This window comes from Podarcis erhardii (assembly GCF_964252035.2).
Source record: "Podarcis erhardii genome assembly, chromosome: 5".
NCBI lineage: Eukaryota > Metazoa > Chordata > Lepidosauria > Squamata > Lacertidae > Podarcis > Podarcis erhardii.
In genome coordinates, this window is record NC_138509.1 from 20,054,367 (window position 1) to 20,070,537 (window position 16,171).

At 44.0% G+C, this 16,171-nt stretch overlaps 1 protein-coding gene across 4 annotated transcripts in view; it reads left to right on the top strand.

Annotated features, from left to right (window-relative positions):
• LOC309341560 (heparan-alpha-glucosaminide N-acetyltransferase-like) overlaps nucleotides 1-16,171 on the top strand; it is a 178,957-nt gene that overhangs the window by 42,108 nt on the left and 120,678 nt on the right. For all 4 annotated transcript variants that reach the window (XM_081861216.1, XM_081861218.1, XM_081861215.1 and 1 more), the window contains one exon: nucleotides 765-819. In XM_081861216.1, the coding sequence (XP_081717342.1) occupies nucleotides 765-819 (55 nt within the window). The remainder of the gene's footprint in view (nucleotides 1-764; nucleotides 820-16,171) is intronic.

A 16,171-nucleotide genomic window follows, 5' to 3' on the forward strand; every position in this document is an offset into this window, starting at 1 on the left:
AGGAATGGCCATTTTCCATGTATGTGGCTGATGAAAACACATTTATGGAGGTATATTGCCAGTCACAAAGTTCAGCTTTGCCCCGTTGACCTGGTTCTTGAATATATTTTTAAAGATATCTACAAGGAGCTGCATCCATCCAGGACCACCAATTGTTGCTCATGGCAAGTATGCCCATGCCTAAAATTGGATTTTGGCCTGTATCTGTGTGAGATCGTCATACAGGCATCAAATGGCCAATTTCTAACACTTTTAATCTATTGTGTGATTACTCTTGATATTTTTGATTCAGTAAAACTAGATGCACATATGCACCACCAGTGTTGGCAGTTTTCTCTGCAGGCACTGTCGTGATCATTTCAGTGCAAAATCTGCTTGCTTCTTTAACAGAACAAGAAGCCACAGTGCAATGTCAAAGAAACCTCAGGCAACATGTGTGGTTCTTCCTGATGTGTGTGGAGTGCTTTGTTGGATCATGGCATTGGCATTCCTGTTCTTTATTTCCTACAAATTGGAATAAATTTAAATTATTGTGAGCTTCTTCATTGTACATAGGGAATTCAGGAACTCACACCAACTTTTGAAAGTTAGTGGGTAACCTTCTGTGCATTAAATTCCTTCGGTGTTTTTAAGGAGTTTTGTAAATCTATTAAGTTACAGGAGAGAAACTCCTCTTTAAACTGTTACTTATATTCAGGTTTTCTAATTCTAGGTAACATTCAAGTCCTAGATTTATAGTCAGGTTACTTTTTGAATTCTTGCAGACTTCACTGTACCCGGGTACACTGCCATTGCCTTCAACACAAACCTACTTCCATTGTAAGTATATGTACCGCTTCACATTCTTTAAACATTTATGGGGGTATTCAGCTAAGTTTTACTTACAGTAGATCCATTGAAATGAATAACTCTTGACTAAATTAGGCCAATTAATTTAAATAGGTCTACTCTGACTAAAACTTAATTGAAATACCCTTAATTGTGAAATATGCATGTCTTGTACAGTGGTACCTCGGTTTAAGAACAGGCTTCTTTACGAACTATTCAGTTTACAAACTCCCCAAAACTGGAAGTAGTGTCCTGGTTTGCAAACTCTACCTTTGTGTAAGAACAGAAGCTGAATGGTGGAAGGGCACCGGTGGCGGGAGGCCTCATTAGGGAAAGCAAGCCTTGGTTTAGGAACGGTTTCAGTTTAAGAACGGACTTCTGGAATGGATTAAGTTCGTAAACCGAGGTACCACTGTATATGTTTCTAATGCGCATAAATTTCTGCAAATACCTCCTTTCCTAACCTTGTCATGTTTTAGAGAGCGATCCCTGCTGGAGTGGTGGATTTAGTAATTAAGAGTGCTTATTCTTGAGTTTTGAGTGATAGGCATAAAAGCACCCTCCTTTTTATTAAACAGAGTGCCTTCACCTGTGTGATGTACTACGTTTCAGCTTTCTGTTTGTTGTGGAAGGATGTTTTACCATTTTGATGCCCCCCCCCCCCCGCAAGAAAGTGAGTTGTGTCCAAGCACTTGCGAACACAGCTTGCACTTTTCCACACTAATATGTTCCTGGTTGCCACTGCAAAACCACCTCTCACAATCTGGTGATGCTTCCAGGGTTTAAAGGGGGAATTTCTTCACCCCTCTGATCCTAGTATACGCGTTGATGTTCTTTTTGCAGTGTAGTTTGCCCCTAGGTATGCTGCTTAGAGGAAAGTTCCTTCCTTCTGGCCTTTTTAGGCTGCTTCCAGACCACCTGACTATTGAGCATTCATCATGATTTGGGTTTACCAAGTTTGCAGGCATGCTAGATGACACCAGCTCTTTACTCAGCATTCATTCTGATCTCTTTGCAAGTTCAAACAGCATTACATCAACCCGTGTTGTTTTTACGCTTTACATTTCCACATCACTTTCCTTATCTCAAAATGTCTGATTTTGGGGAGAAGGAGGTTTGTTGCGCAAGAGCTCCGCATCAAATTTAATTGCGCAACTTGAATTTTCTAGCATGTGATTGAATTTGCCAGTCTGTGATACCACCCCAAAACAGCGATAGCCTGGAAGCACCCTTAGAAGACTGTCTGTTCTTCTCTGATAGCAACCCTACTAAGCAGATAAAATGCTGTGGGGCTCTTGTTTGTGTCCCTGTCTTGCTCAATAGTGCTTGCTGTCAGACAAGATGCTGGGTGATGTACTTTTCTTTGCTTAATGTGGCAGCTAACTTGACAGTAATGAGAGAATGCCACTGCTGGAGACAGATTTGAACTGCTGTCAAGAGCAGTCAGAGTAGATGGAGGTGTTTAAAAATATACGTGGCAGGTTTGTAGAAGAACCTCAGGGTGTATTCTTCTACAGCAGGTGGTTTTAAGTCTGTCTTTCTTTTTTGCTAGCCTCTGCTTGAGATATTCAGCTAGGGCTGGAGCTGACACCTTCATTGTTGACCAGGCAAAGTTAATAGGCCAGGAAACTAGTACAAATGCCCAGAGGCCTCATTCTATTTACCCACCACAGTGGCTGATATAATGCTCCTTTCCTCCCGGCTTACAGTAACACTACTCCCCACTTCTGCCAAGTTGTTAGCCCTCATACAATGCCCTTTTAGAGTTTGAAAAAACTTGTACAAACTGAATGAGACTTCCTGATTTAATACTGATTGCTTGTCCACTGGCATTAGCAGTAAATTTGTTTGCAGGAAATAGGCAAATGTTTGTACCCTAGAGCAACTTGTAGTCTATCATATGTACTCAGAAAATACTGAGTATGAGACTACCAGGGATAAGAATGTTCTGCTGGTTTCTTTTTTAGGTGGTACAGCTTGTGTGTAGTTCATAAAGTATTTCTCATCCTTCTAAAAGAAAAATGGATCGCAATTATGAGTTGGTTCAGAATGGGCCTCAGTTGGCTAGGTGGATATAATGATATAAAACGGAAATAAAGTAGGTGATGCCATATATCAAGCAAGGAAAAATTGAGTTTGGAGAGATGCAATCTGGCCTCTAGCTCAGGCTTTTAATCTTGAAGGGCATTTTTTAACATGATGTGATTGCTAATAATACTTCACAGCAGGTTTTAGGAAATTAACATTTTTAAAGAGAAAAAGAAGCACGCACACACCAACGACTGGAACATACGATTCCAGAATCTAAAATTCCCCGATGTCTAGATTTTGGCTTGATGTTAGACTTTTAAGGACAACCTATTAATTAATTTAAAACAAATGCTGTGCCCAAATATTTTTTAAACAAATATAAAAATGAATTAAGGATACATCCCACACAATGATCTGCAGATGTTTGCTTTTCACTTATTTTTGCTTTTAAGTTGCTTTAAACTTTGTATGATTTCATTGTTTGGTTTTACGTTCTTATATTGCTGTAAACTGATGTGATATATTTTTTATGATACAGTAGTATATAAATATTTTTATAAAAATAATAAAATTAACATTAAATTAAAACAGCTAAACTATTACCAGTGGTAAAATTCAGCCTCTTCAAAGTTAATGCTGTGTCCACCCTACTCCAGGCAGAAGTAGCTGGAACATACCTAGCAAAGAAATGTCTAGCTGTTCCTTATATATTCTAATTTGTTGAACAGATTGTTGCTGAGCTACTAGCTGTGGTGGTAGTCTTCTGAATGCCACTTGCTGGAAACTGCAGAAGATGAGAGTGCTCTTGTACTTGGGCCGTGCTTGCAGGTTTCCCACAGGCATCTGGTTGGACACTGTAAGAACAAGATGCTGGACTTAATGGACCATTGGCTTGATTCAGCAGGTTCTTCGTATGTACTTATAACATATAAGAAAAAGAATCAGTCTTGGCATCTGTTCACCTGCTGTTTGTTTGAGGGGACCCTCCAGAATCGTGCATTCTGTTACACGTTCTTGACACACGTGTGTGTGTGTGTGTGTGTGTGTGTGTGTGACACACACACACGTTTGTTTGTGTTGGCATCTGTCAGAGCTGCCTCAAGGTCCCAGCTCACAGAGGACCAACGCCAGGCTGATGTTATGTACAAAAGTCTTTATTGAAGTTTAATTTCCATTTCAAAGCCAGAGCGTGCAGCCCTACGTCTAGACTCTAGATCGGCGAAGTCCCGTCTGAGTCTCCGCCCCTTCCACACCAGTTTAAGATCCTAGCCCTGCTCCACCTCCTGCGCTGCTCTCTTCTCCTCTGGGTCCTCCTGCCCTCTGGGGCATTGCCCTTTCTGGACTCTTCCGACGCTGAGTCGCTTAGCTCCTCCCCCTGCCTCCGGCGTGCTTTAGGACCCGGTTCCCAATCCTCACTCTCTGCTGTCCCGCGCTCCTGTACATTTGAACTTGCTTCTCGTGCCAACCCAGTGACCTTTCTCCTAACCGTTACACTACTTCTATCACTGCTTCCCTCTTCCGTGACACTGGCCGGATCTGACCTCCCTTCCGTTGTCCGACTCTCCGAGGGAGGCGTGGTAGACTCTGCCTCGTCTCCTCTCCCTGGTGGGGAAAGCACTGGCCCCGATGCCTGGGACTCTTCCCCCCCACTCTGCTCTGGTGGGGAAGCTGGTCCTGATTTCCAACTACTGCTCTGGGAGTCCCTGCTGCCCCCTTGCTCCTGGGGCGTTCCCCTTGGGACCCCCCTGCCCCTGGCCACTGGCGCTCCCTTCTGTGAATCTTCCGATTCGCTGGAGAGGCTCATGGAATCCCTCGGACCACTGTCCCCTCCTACGCTCCCTTCGGATTCCTCCCCCTCGCTCTCCATCTCCCATCTTCCCTGTGCCTCAGCTCCTGAGCCCCTGACAGCATCTATCTGCCTTGGGAGACAATGGAAGAGTGCACCTGCACATTAGTGCTAGATTTATTCTGCCTTAATTTGTTCTGTAATACTTCCCCCAATGCTACTACATTACTGTTATTTTAAATCTGCCCTTCACCCTAAGGTCCTGGGGCAGCTTGGAACAAAACTCTCTTTCCAACAATATGCACTAAATGGAAAGGAAGCACTGTGAGTGGTTTATTTAACTACTCTACACTAGCATGTTGAATGTAAAAATTTGCCTTTAGTAGAGAAAGGGAAGTCCCGTGCCTTGGCACTTACTACAGGCACAACAGCTGGAGAATACTTTTAAACATGTTTGCACACCCCTTCACCTGGAGCTCCTGGCAAGAAGAGCAACCCAGCTCTTCTTCACTTACCATGCACTGGCTCATATTCTTCCCCAATCTGGTGGTGGCTGCTTCCCCCCACCCCCCACAACCCATCAAATTTATCCTCACCAACAGCTTGCCACAAGCTGTCAGGAAGAGGAAAGTCTTGCTCTCCCATTTGCTTAGGTCGGAGTTTTTCAAGCTTTTTGGGTCCACAGCTTCCATGGCCAACTACATTCTTTCTGTGGCACCTCTGTGGGGCTCAAGAGTCCAGTTATGCCACCCCTTGCCTGCAGTGCTGGCAGCCTCTCACCCCTTTTTGAACACCTTCCCTTGTGGGGTGTTCCCTCAGCCTCCTCTCCTCTCCCCTCTCCTTGGGAGTCCTTTGAGCAGCCGCAGCTGCCACCCCTGGTCTCTGGGCTGCCCCCCTGCCCTAAAGAGAGTTGCCTCCTCATACTGCCCCACAAGGGCCTGGGAGGCACCCCCTGGCCAGCCCCAGAGGCACCATTCACCTGAGGAGCTTGTAGCCAGGGCTGCTGCAACAAACAGCTCTGCAAGCCTTTGGGGGCAGAGACATAAGAGGGCATCGGAGGACGGAGGGAGGGAAAGAGGGACACAGGCCAGTGTTGCCTGTGGCACCCCTGACCATCATTCAAGGCACCCCAGGTGCCACGGCACACTGGTTGAAAACCACTGGCTTAGGGGAAAGCCTCCATCACCAGAATGAGGTATATTTGGAGAGCAGACTGCCTGTTGTGGATTTAATTGAGCTGTACTGGCAGTGACTGAAAGAACTCTTGCAGTTGCACTGTACAGAATGACAGAAGGATGAGCATGCTTGGAAGTATTCTCCAGCTGCTTCAGCGGCCATTGGAGGAAAATTGGCCGCTGCCTTCTTTCAGAAGCGAATACAGGCACAGGGTGGCTTTGTTACATTGCACCCTTTAATTAAGATAATTGCATGTGAATTGGCTCATAGAAAGGGGAGGAGGTAGATTTTTAGGAATGGCGGGCCCAAGCATTGCATCCAGAAAGACATCTGCTTCTGAGATGTAGAGAATGGAAAACAACTCTGCACTGTGTTCTCTGCTTCCTGAGCTAAGACCAGGAGGAATGCATATGAATAAGATGTACGGTATATTGGGGCCCAAACACACAATTTGACAACTTCTCTCTTGGAGATCATTTAAAAAAGCCAAACCAAACCTGAGGACTGATTGATGTCACCACATGGTTTACCTGTTGATTCCCTGGAAAATCTTAACCATGATCAAATCCTAGAAAATGTCCTGTTACATAGAACTGTTGTCCCAAACAGTGTGGGAATAGTACATTTAAGAGCGTGTGCAGTTCCCATTCATGCCACCCCAACTTTCCTGCATCTGCATTTAGAAGCCTCTCTGTGATAAGGAAACAAATAATCACATGGCAAGGTGGTTCTTTGATTACGTCACAGCAGATGAGGAAATCACATGACAGACTTCTCTCACATATCAGTAACTCTTCGTGTGGAAAGCTGAATGTGAGGAGAAGGGTTCCAGCTTTTTTCTTTCTTTCTGAACACATAAAATTTCTCCAGGACATACTAGCTTTCAACAGGGTTTTTGTAAGCAGTGGTATTCAATGATGTGATTCCCTCCATATACAGTTAAAAAGGTAAAGGGACCCCTGACCATTAGGTCCAGTCGTGGCTGACTCTGGGGTTGCGGCGCCCATCTCGCTTTATTGGCCGAGGGAGCTGGCATACATCTTCCGGGTCATGTGGCCAGCATGACTAAGCCGCTTCTGGCGAACCAGAGCAGTGCACGGAAACACCCTTTACCTTCCCGCCAGAGTGGTACCTATTTATCTACTTGCACTTCGACATGCTTTCAAACTGCTAGGTTGGCAGGAGCAGGGACCGAGCAACAGGAGCTCATCCCGTCGCGGGGATTCGAACTGCTGACCTTCTGATCGGCAAGTCCTAGGCTCTGTGGTTTAACCCACAGCGCCACCCGTGTCCCCCATGTACAGTTTGTTGTTGTTGTTGCTGTTTGGTCGTTTAGTCGTGTCCGACTCTTCGTGACCCCATGGACCAGAGCACGCCAGGCACTTCTGTCTTCCACTGCCTCCTGCAGTTTAGTCAAACTCATGCTGGTAGCTTCGAGATCACTATCCAACCATCTCGTCCTCTGTCGTCCCCTTCTCCTTCTGCCCTCCATCTTTCCCAACATCAGGGTCTTTTCCAGGGAGTCTTCTCTTCTCATGAGGTGGCCAAAGTATTGGAGTCTCAGCTTCAGGATCTGTCCTTCAAGTGAGCGCTCAGGGCTGATTTCCTTAAGAATGGATAGGTTTGATCTTCTTGCAGTCCATGGGACTCTCAAGAGTCTCCTCCAGCACCATAATTCAAAAGCATCAATTCTTCGGTGATGAACCTTCTTTATGGTCCAGCTCTCACTTCTGTACATCACTACTGGGAAAACCATAGCTTTAACTATACAGACCTTTGTTGGCAAGGTGATGTCTCTGCTTTTTAAGATGCTGTCTAGGTTAGATGTACATGTACAGTTAGGGGTGGTTTAATCCAGGAACATTTTTTAAAAACACATGATGCTGCTGGTTTTATATATCAGAACACAGGTATGAGCCAAAAGTTGAGGTCAATATACTTTCCAGACAAGAGAGTAAAAATGTGCCGTAGCTTCCAGTTATTGCTTACAAATACAAAAGCCTAGATGAGGCAGCAATTTACTTAAGGAACCATTTCCATTATCAGTGAATCATCTCTCTTTATTAGATGAGAAAGGCAGGAATGCCAAGTCTTTGGGCACAAAATCATAAGTCAAAATGTCTCACAGGAACCTGTACTTTTCCACTGTTTTTGCTTGGCTGTCTATATTACCTCTACCCCTTGCCCCTTATTTTTGTGTGTGTTTAGAATTTGATCTGACCCATCCCAAAGGCCCAGAATGGGTAACTGCAGTAGAAAAAAGACAAAAGATCCACCTAGGCTTCAAAGCATTCTAATTTGGGGAGATGCCTTCCCAGTTTTTTGCACAGCCAGTATGGAAATAGTAGATATAGATTAGTACCTAACCTTTTTACTTTGTGAACAGAAGGAGCTTCCATTCAAAGAATGAGGGAACAACACTTCTTCCATTTACAGAACAAAAACACTGGATTCCACGCACAGTGTTGGACTTGGATGGATTTAAAATAACTCATGTTTTACCCCACAGTGGTCTCCTTAAAACAGCATACCCTCCAACATTTCTCCGATGGAAATAGGGATGTCCTATTCCATAATAATAATAATTTTATTATTTATACCCCACCCATCTGATTGGTGTGCCCCAGCCACTCTGGGTGGCTTCCAACATATGTAAAGGTAAAGGTAAAGGGACCCCTGACCATTAGGTCCAGTCATGGCCAACTCTGGGGTTGCGGCGCTCATCTCGCTTTATTGGCTGAGGGAGCCGGCATATAGCTTCCGGGTCAAGTGGCCAGCATGACTAAGCCGCTTCTGGCGAACCAGAGCAGCACACGGAAAGGCCGTTTACCTTCCTGCCGGAGCGGTACCTAATTATCTACTTGCACTTTGTGCTTTTGAACTGCTAGGTTGGCAGGAGCAGGGACCGAGCAACGGGAGCTGAGTCCATCGTGGGGATTCGAACCGCCGACCTTCTGATCGGCAAGTCCTAGGCTCTGTGGTTTAGGCTACAGTGCCACCCACGCCCCCTCCAACATATGTAAAAACACAATAAAACACCAAACATTTAAAACTTCCCTATAGAGGGCTGCTTTCAAATGGCTTCTAATGGTTGTATAGTTACTTATCTCCTTGACTCAGGAGTCCATACCCTCCAACATTTATCTGATGAAAATAGGGACACCCTAAGGAAAAGTGGGCCATTCTGGGATCAAATCAGAAATGGGGACGGCTTCTGTAAATCTGGGACTGTCCCTGGAAAATAGGGACACTTGGAGGGTTTGAACCAGGGTTGAGGAACCTCAGGCCCAGGGTCCAAATGCAGGCCTCTTTATCTGATGCACAGAACTCTCTCCAGGCCACACCTCCACTCCTTAAGCCACACCCCTCACTGGCTCTGCTTCACACCTGAAAGTTTTTGCCTGACTAGAATGTGCCCACAAGCTTTGAGAATGCCTCTTTCTTGCCTTGATGGAGGACAGAGGGGTGTTGAAAGTAGCTGGCATGTTGCTCAGAAGGGAATGTAGCCATCAGTCTGAAAATCCATCCCTACCACTGCCCTAGAAGAAGGGTGGGGTGCGTGTTGGCATCATTCTGTCTTGGGAGGCAAGGGAGGAGTGTGCCTTTGGGGGTGAAGTCAAACTGTTGGATGGTTACAGTGCCTGCTGAGGCTGTAGAGACTGATATGGGAGAGAGATGTTTTGCTGCAGGTGAGACAGATGAAGGTGTCCAGTTGTGCTGGTGCAGCTGCACCATGGTGTTTCCTCTCTCTGTGTTCCTCCCAGGGGTCATTCCTCCTCTGGTCACTGCTATGGATGCACAACCTGTCTCCAGGCACTGCGGTTATGTGCAAGGGATTCCCACATGCTGGGGTTGGCATTCCCAGCCTTCATGTCATGCCTGCAGACATCTTTGTATCGCAGAGTTGGTCTGCCGGTGGGCCTGGTGCCTGAAGCCAGCTCCCCGCAGAGCACATCCTTGGGGATCCTGACATCTTCCATTCTGTGTTCATGTGAGAGGGATTGTTAAGTTCCTTGGGAGGGAAGCACTGACATAGCAAAATGCTACAGTTCTTTTGGAAATCTTGCTTAGCATATGCTCTTTAGTGTTCCGTGACTGTATTACTGCTATTGAAGTGGGAGCCCCACTGATGAGACAATACCTGGCTTGGCTCCATAATATTTAATGTTTTGTTTAGATACTGTACTTTCAACTTGTTATGTTTGGAATATCAGAAGCGTTTGGCATTGCTTCTTTGGAGTCTAGGAATCTCCCAAATGCAATTGCAATCCCTTCTCAAAATAGGAGAGCACCGACTCCAATTTAATTTTCTGGGAAATGCTGAGTTGATTATCGATTTGCTTGACATCCTTGGCTTGGAAGAGGCTCCTAACATCTCCAGTGTGATCTCCAAGTCAGTGTCTGTTAAAAGTCTGCTCTGCACTGCCCCTTTCATTTCAGTTTGTTTTTCACTATTCTAGCACAAATATTTTCCATTTCCTCCAGCATTAGACCCCGCATGCTGGCACTGCAGGCTCACCCATCCCCAAATCACATCCATAGACCTGCAATATATTTATGCAGTTCCCTAGAAAAGAGGGACACTTTGAAAATGGATGGTCAATTAGTCCAGTTTAGCTTCTGATAAAATTATTTAGCAGAAACAAATCAATAAGGTGTCCAAGAAGAGAAGACAGAACAGGATTTTTCCAGTGTTGAAAGTGTGATAAAACTATTGTGTGTGGCATAAGCACTCATATTTTCTTTTGTCCCACTGTAGTCTCTGGTCAAAAAGGTTTTGCAGGTTTTTGAAGCAAAATAAAAGTTTTTAAAACCTGTTTAAAGGAAAAGGGACCCCTGACCATTAGGTCCAGTTGTGGCCGACTCTGGGGTTGCAACGCTCATCTCGCTTTCTTGGCCGAGGGAGCCGGCGTACAGCTTCCGGGTCATGTGGCTAGCATGACTAAGCCGCTTCTGGCAAACCAGAGCCGTGCACAGAAACACCATTTACCTTCCCGCCGGAGCAGTATCTATTTATCTACTTTCAATTTGGCGTGCTTTCGAACTGCTAGGTTGGCAGGAGCAGGGACCAAGCAACGGGAGCCCACCCTGTCGTGGGGTTTCGAACCACCGACCTTCTGATTGGCAAGTCCTAAGGCAGCTTTGGATTTAGGGTGGTGTGGGTAGTTCCCTTGTATAGGGCACTGAGCTGAGGGATGCAAAATAATAATAATAATAAATAACAATACCACCTTATTTGGGAACCTATTGAAAAGAGCAATTAAAAAGCAACTGCACCAGCATGAATTATTGTGAAAATAATAAATACTTGGGGGTGCCAACTTTTGGCTCCGTTCAGGGCACAATGTTACCAAAGTCAAAGGTTCCCTGAATGTGCAATCGAAGCCTTTGTGTGTAAAGTCTTACAGACACTGGGTGAGATCCATTGTTAGTCAGAGTAGTAGACCTATTGAAATAAATGGGTCTAAGTAACTTCTGTTTATTGTTTTCAGTGCGTCTAATCTAAGTATGAGTTAGTTTGACGGTGAACAAATATGCATACACGCCTATAGGATGAATGTCTGAATTACGCTTTTGCTGCTCTCTTCATGTGAATATTAGCAGCAGGGAAAAGTGTCAGCTCAAATATACTTTAAGTTGTAAATGAAGTATTGACTTAATTTAAAGATGCTGATGTTTTAGGGCTGCAACATGCAACAGTGCAATTTACCCATCACTCCTAGGCAAGTGGATTGTAGCCATAACTGATTAGTTTATCAGAAGTTTTTAAAATCAGTTAATGTAAAAAGATATCACAGTTAATTAGGCAGCAATCATTTTCATAAATAATTTTTTGATGCAAGTAATTATGAAAATTGCAGTTGGCAACACCATGTTAGAAAGGCCATTGCCCATTTTCCTTCAGGAAGGAGGGGAATAACTCTTCTTTTTGATATTTTGTTAAAAGTTGATTAAATAAACACATAAAAATGTTTTGCTGTAAACCGCTCTGATACTTTCATGAATAGTGATAAATATTTTTTAATAAATAAATGAAGTTATGTTTATCTCACAACAACCCTGTATACAACCTGCAAGAGAGGCCCTTTAAACAAGATAAAGCCATTGGAGGAAGATGAATAAAATACTGTAAGCGACTGACATAAACACACTATAGTTTTTCCATTTGTAAAGTCTTGCAAGAAACAGGATTCCCCATACAGAGCACCAACAAAACAACCTTCTAAACCCGCTGTGACATTTGTCTAGATATGAAAACAATTCCGTAACAAATAGACTACCCGTTTGTTTTTTTCTAACTCTAGTCTAAACAATCAATGCACAGTAAAAATTAGCATTCAGGCTTCTTTCCGCTCCAGACTTTCTGTGATAAATGATGATTCTCTTTCTTGGCCTCTCAACTGTGGTGCAAAGTAGTTAGCATAATGAATAATTTCCTGAACAATAAAAGGACCTCTGTCTTTAGGAACAATGTTTTAGAGATTGTAACACTATTTTACTTAGTAGTACTTTTCAAGAAGATTTAGAAATGAAATTAATCCAGCAGGGACGTCTCTTTTTTTTGCATATGTCGCTTGGTAAAGTTTCAACTTCACTGACGATATATAATGAATTTTTGTCCAACTGTGGATCCTTATGATCCTTATCTAGCAAAAATGACACCATTCACATGGAAGAGGCAGGCTTGGAGAAACCTCACCGTTTGCTGAAGTACAAAAAAACTTTAGAGAAAAAAAGCCTAAGGGGAAACCCTCAAAAACAAACCAGTGAAAACTGAGCATGCTTAGTGAGCATGGAATACTAACTTACTGGCTGACTTCTGGGAGACAAAAAATAGAAACCAGAAAAATGAAGAGGGAGAGTGGAATGTCATATTCTGGAATGCACACAGCTGGCTGGAACCCTGAGTAGAAGCACTCCATATGGCAACATTTTCTTGCAGGTCCTGCTTGCAATGAGAGAGGTGCAGACCCAGACCCAGAGTTTTATATTCCAAGCAAAGCTAGTTATGTTGTTTTAATTTCTGAGTCCTCCTACATCTCTAATCAAGCATCCATTTTCCAACTGGGGCAGAACATCCTGGGCTGAAATATGGCTGGGTTGTCTAATGTACGCTAGATCAGGCCATTGGGTCATCAAGAAGACCAAATCCATTCCTCTTTCCAAAGCTCCTTCCCAGCTGGCAGCAAAGCTGGGTGAGTGAACTCCTCCCCTCTCGCCAACTGGTTGAGAGGTGAATGTCACGGTCTGGTTTACGAAGTCCTGGTGGAGGACATTGCGACCGGGGGCAAGATGGTGGGGTGGGAGCAGGAACAGGAGTCCGGAAGCCAGAAGTCCAGAAGCCAAGGGTCCGAGGCTCAGGAAACCAGGAGTCGAGGAGTCAAGGGTTTGAGGATCAGGAAGCAAGGAGTCAAGAATCCAAGCGCAGCAAGGCAGGAAGCGTGTTGCTGTGGCAAAGAGCCAATGGGAAATGTTGGTCTTATATCCCTTCCCGGCTCTTGCCACCAGGTGCTGTGAGTTACCAATTGACCTCACCTGTGCGGCCGCGTCTTGCCTCTTCAGAACAAACTTCGGAAAGCCCCAGTCCTGCGAAGCCCTACTGGTCACAGGGCCTGGCTCCTGCACATACTCCTGATAGTGAGGCATTCTGCAGAGCTTTGCCCAGTGGTCCCTCTCTGTCCCTAGAAGCAGGGAAGAAATAAAGCAGCTGGGCCAGTGGAGTCCTGTGCTGCTTCACTGCCACAATAGCCTCCCTTACCTGGGTTGCTTCCTCGGCAGTGTCCGGGTAGAGCACTTCTAGGAGTGCCGCCTCTTCTGTTTCCGCTGCCTGAGGCAGCTGCTTCACTCCATGTCAAAGTGGGCTGGCTCAGTGGAGAAGACATTTCTGTGTGTTCCATGCACACCAAACAGAAACAGATGTCCTAGTCTGCAATCAAGCAACCCAATCCCATACAGATCTGTTCACACAAAGATTTCTAACAATGAGGCCCAAGCACTTGCTTCTTTCTGGCAGCCGGAAAATAAAGATATCATGTATTCAGCTTTCAGTATCTCTACTTCTACTTTAACTACAGATGGTAACCAGCCTAACCAAAGAAGTAGAGTAGAGTTTGTTCTGTGGAATAATTAATGGCCTGGCAACTTACATAGTGCTGCATCGTGGGTTTGTGACCTTCTGGTGAAGATTTGCTGACCTTGCTTGCTGTCTGAAGAGTTGGATTTACTAAAAATAGATGAGACTAAATGAAGTTCTCTCTTAAGAACACTTCTTCAAACCAAAGACATAAAACCATTTTGAAGTGACCCCAGTGTAAGGCACTGGAAAGGTCAGGTGTCCATTAATATCCACAGTTGTGACAGACCCATTATAGTTTGCAGTAACAGATCAAATTCTCCATGTCCAAAGGTGAAAAATGACTTTGAGAGGCCAGTTTTAGCAGAACTTTTGGAATTCACAAGTTGGGTTTTTTTTTTTTTTAAAAAAAAAAATGTTATCCAATTTCTTCTTCTTCTTCTTCTTCTTCTTCTTCTTCTTCTTCTTCTTCTTCTTCTTCTTTGCTTAATGAATGCATTCACTCATTTAATGCTGCCATTCAATATATATAGTCTTCTTACAATAGCTTGCAACATATAAAAACAAAAGACATATAAAAATACAACAGTGCACCAATAATAATTGCAGTGGTGAAACATTTTACACTAATCCAATTCTACCAGCCTCATAAAAAAGAACAGAAAAGAACCCTTGGTAAGCCAGTCATGAATACAAATATTTTTCAGGGTTCAAATGTATTTCTTCACTCTAGGTCATCACATCATAGAATAAAATGGGGTGGGGTGGGGGATAAATACCAGAGCCGTAAGTCATCACACCATAAAATGAGGGGATGGATCTAACACAACAAATGAGATGAAAAAGTTAAATAGAATCAAAAATTAAAATGTTTTTAGAGCCCATTTAAATGAGAACAAAGAGGCGGCTGATTGTATCTCTCAGGAGAGGGAGTTTCACATTCATGGGACCACCCACATAGAGCCACTATCTTTCATGCCCAGTAGCATAAACCTTCTCTGTGGCAGGCAAAGGAGTAGAATCTCTGCCATGGGTCTTAAATCTCTTGCAGGTTTGTTTGGGCACAGGCCATAAAGTATGGAATTATCCATATTGTACCTAAGAAGCAAATTATTTTTCTTTCTACACCAAGTTTTGGAAAGAGCAGAGGAAAGGTAAATGAAGTTAAGCCCAGAGTTTTCCTTGCTCATAATTTCCCTCACTTCAATATTAAATCTGTGCAGAGCTTGAATGAACTATTAAAGGATTTAGACATCATCATCTGTTTCTCCCTTAGCCAACCTGTCCCCCCTGCTTTTCAGGAATATATCCTGCCATACGGAAATGTATCTTTCAGCTGTGTGTCCTCTCCCCTTACTAATTACTAATCCATGCTAATTTGTTACATGCTTGGGGGGCATGGAGAAGCTCTGTTCTTGAACCCCTGCCCCACATTCCAGCACATCAGTTTGTCACTGAGCTAGGTAGACTAGGTATGACTTGGTATCGGGCAACTTTCTATACTCCTAAACATTGTTGTGTGTGGCATTTATATCTATTTCTCCAATTGTTTTCTCAGGCCAAACAAACCTGAAAAACCTGTGTGATCAGAGGCACTAGTTAAGGAAGAAATTAGGGTCATTTTTGTTAAGGGCATGGTGGCACCAATGCATTCCCTTCAGTTCATAAAAACCTAACCTGTTTATAACCTACGTAGAACATCTGTAGGTATGTACTGTATTGAGAATGGGATGTCACATTAGCACCCAAAGCTGTTGCTGTTGATCTAGCTTGTCCAGTTTAGTTAATCCTAGAAGCAACTTGCTAGAAAATGGGTTGCCATAATTTTTGGAGAAACTGCAGCAATTATTTTACAGCAAGCTAGCAGTCTCTGTGCATATGCTGGGTTACATTAGCGCTTGCTCCTGATAGCCTAGAGCTCTAAAGCACCATTCTTTGCCAAGGAGGCGGTGGCTATCTCCAATCTGGCATCTGAAAATGACAAAGCAATCTATCAAACAGAATTAGGCAGGCAGATCCTTCCTGTTCTGTTTAGCGTTGTAATTCAATATGGCCAAGCCAGAGGCCTAACCAGGAGAGAATCGTCCCTTCAAATCTAATGAAGCACGGCTCGTCTTTTGCATCCCACAAGCATTAGCATGTAAGCTTCCTCTATTTTTAAATGGAGATGGGCATACTGTACATGTCAAGCAGAATTTATCAAGGTATTTTGGAGACAATCTACATTGGGCAATAGTTCAGTGGTAAAAACACACTGTGAAATACCAATTGTTGAC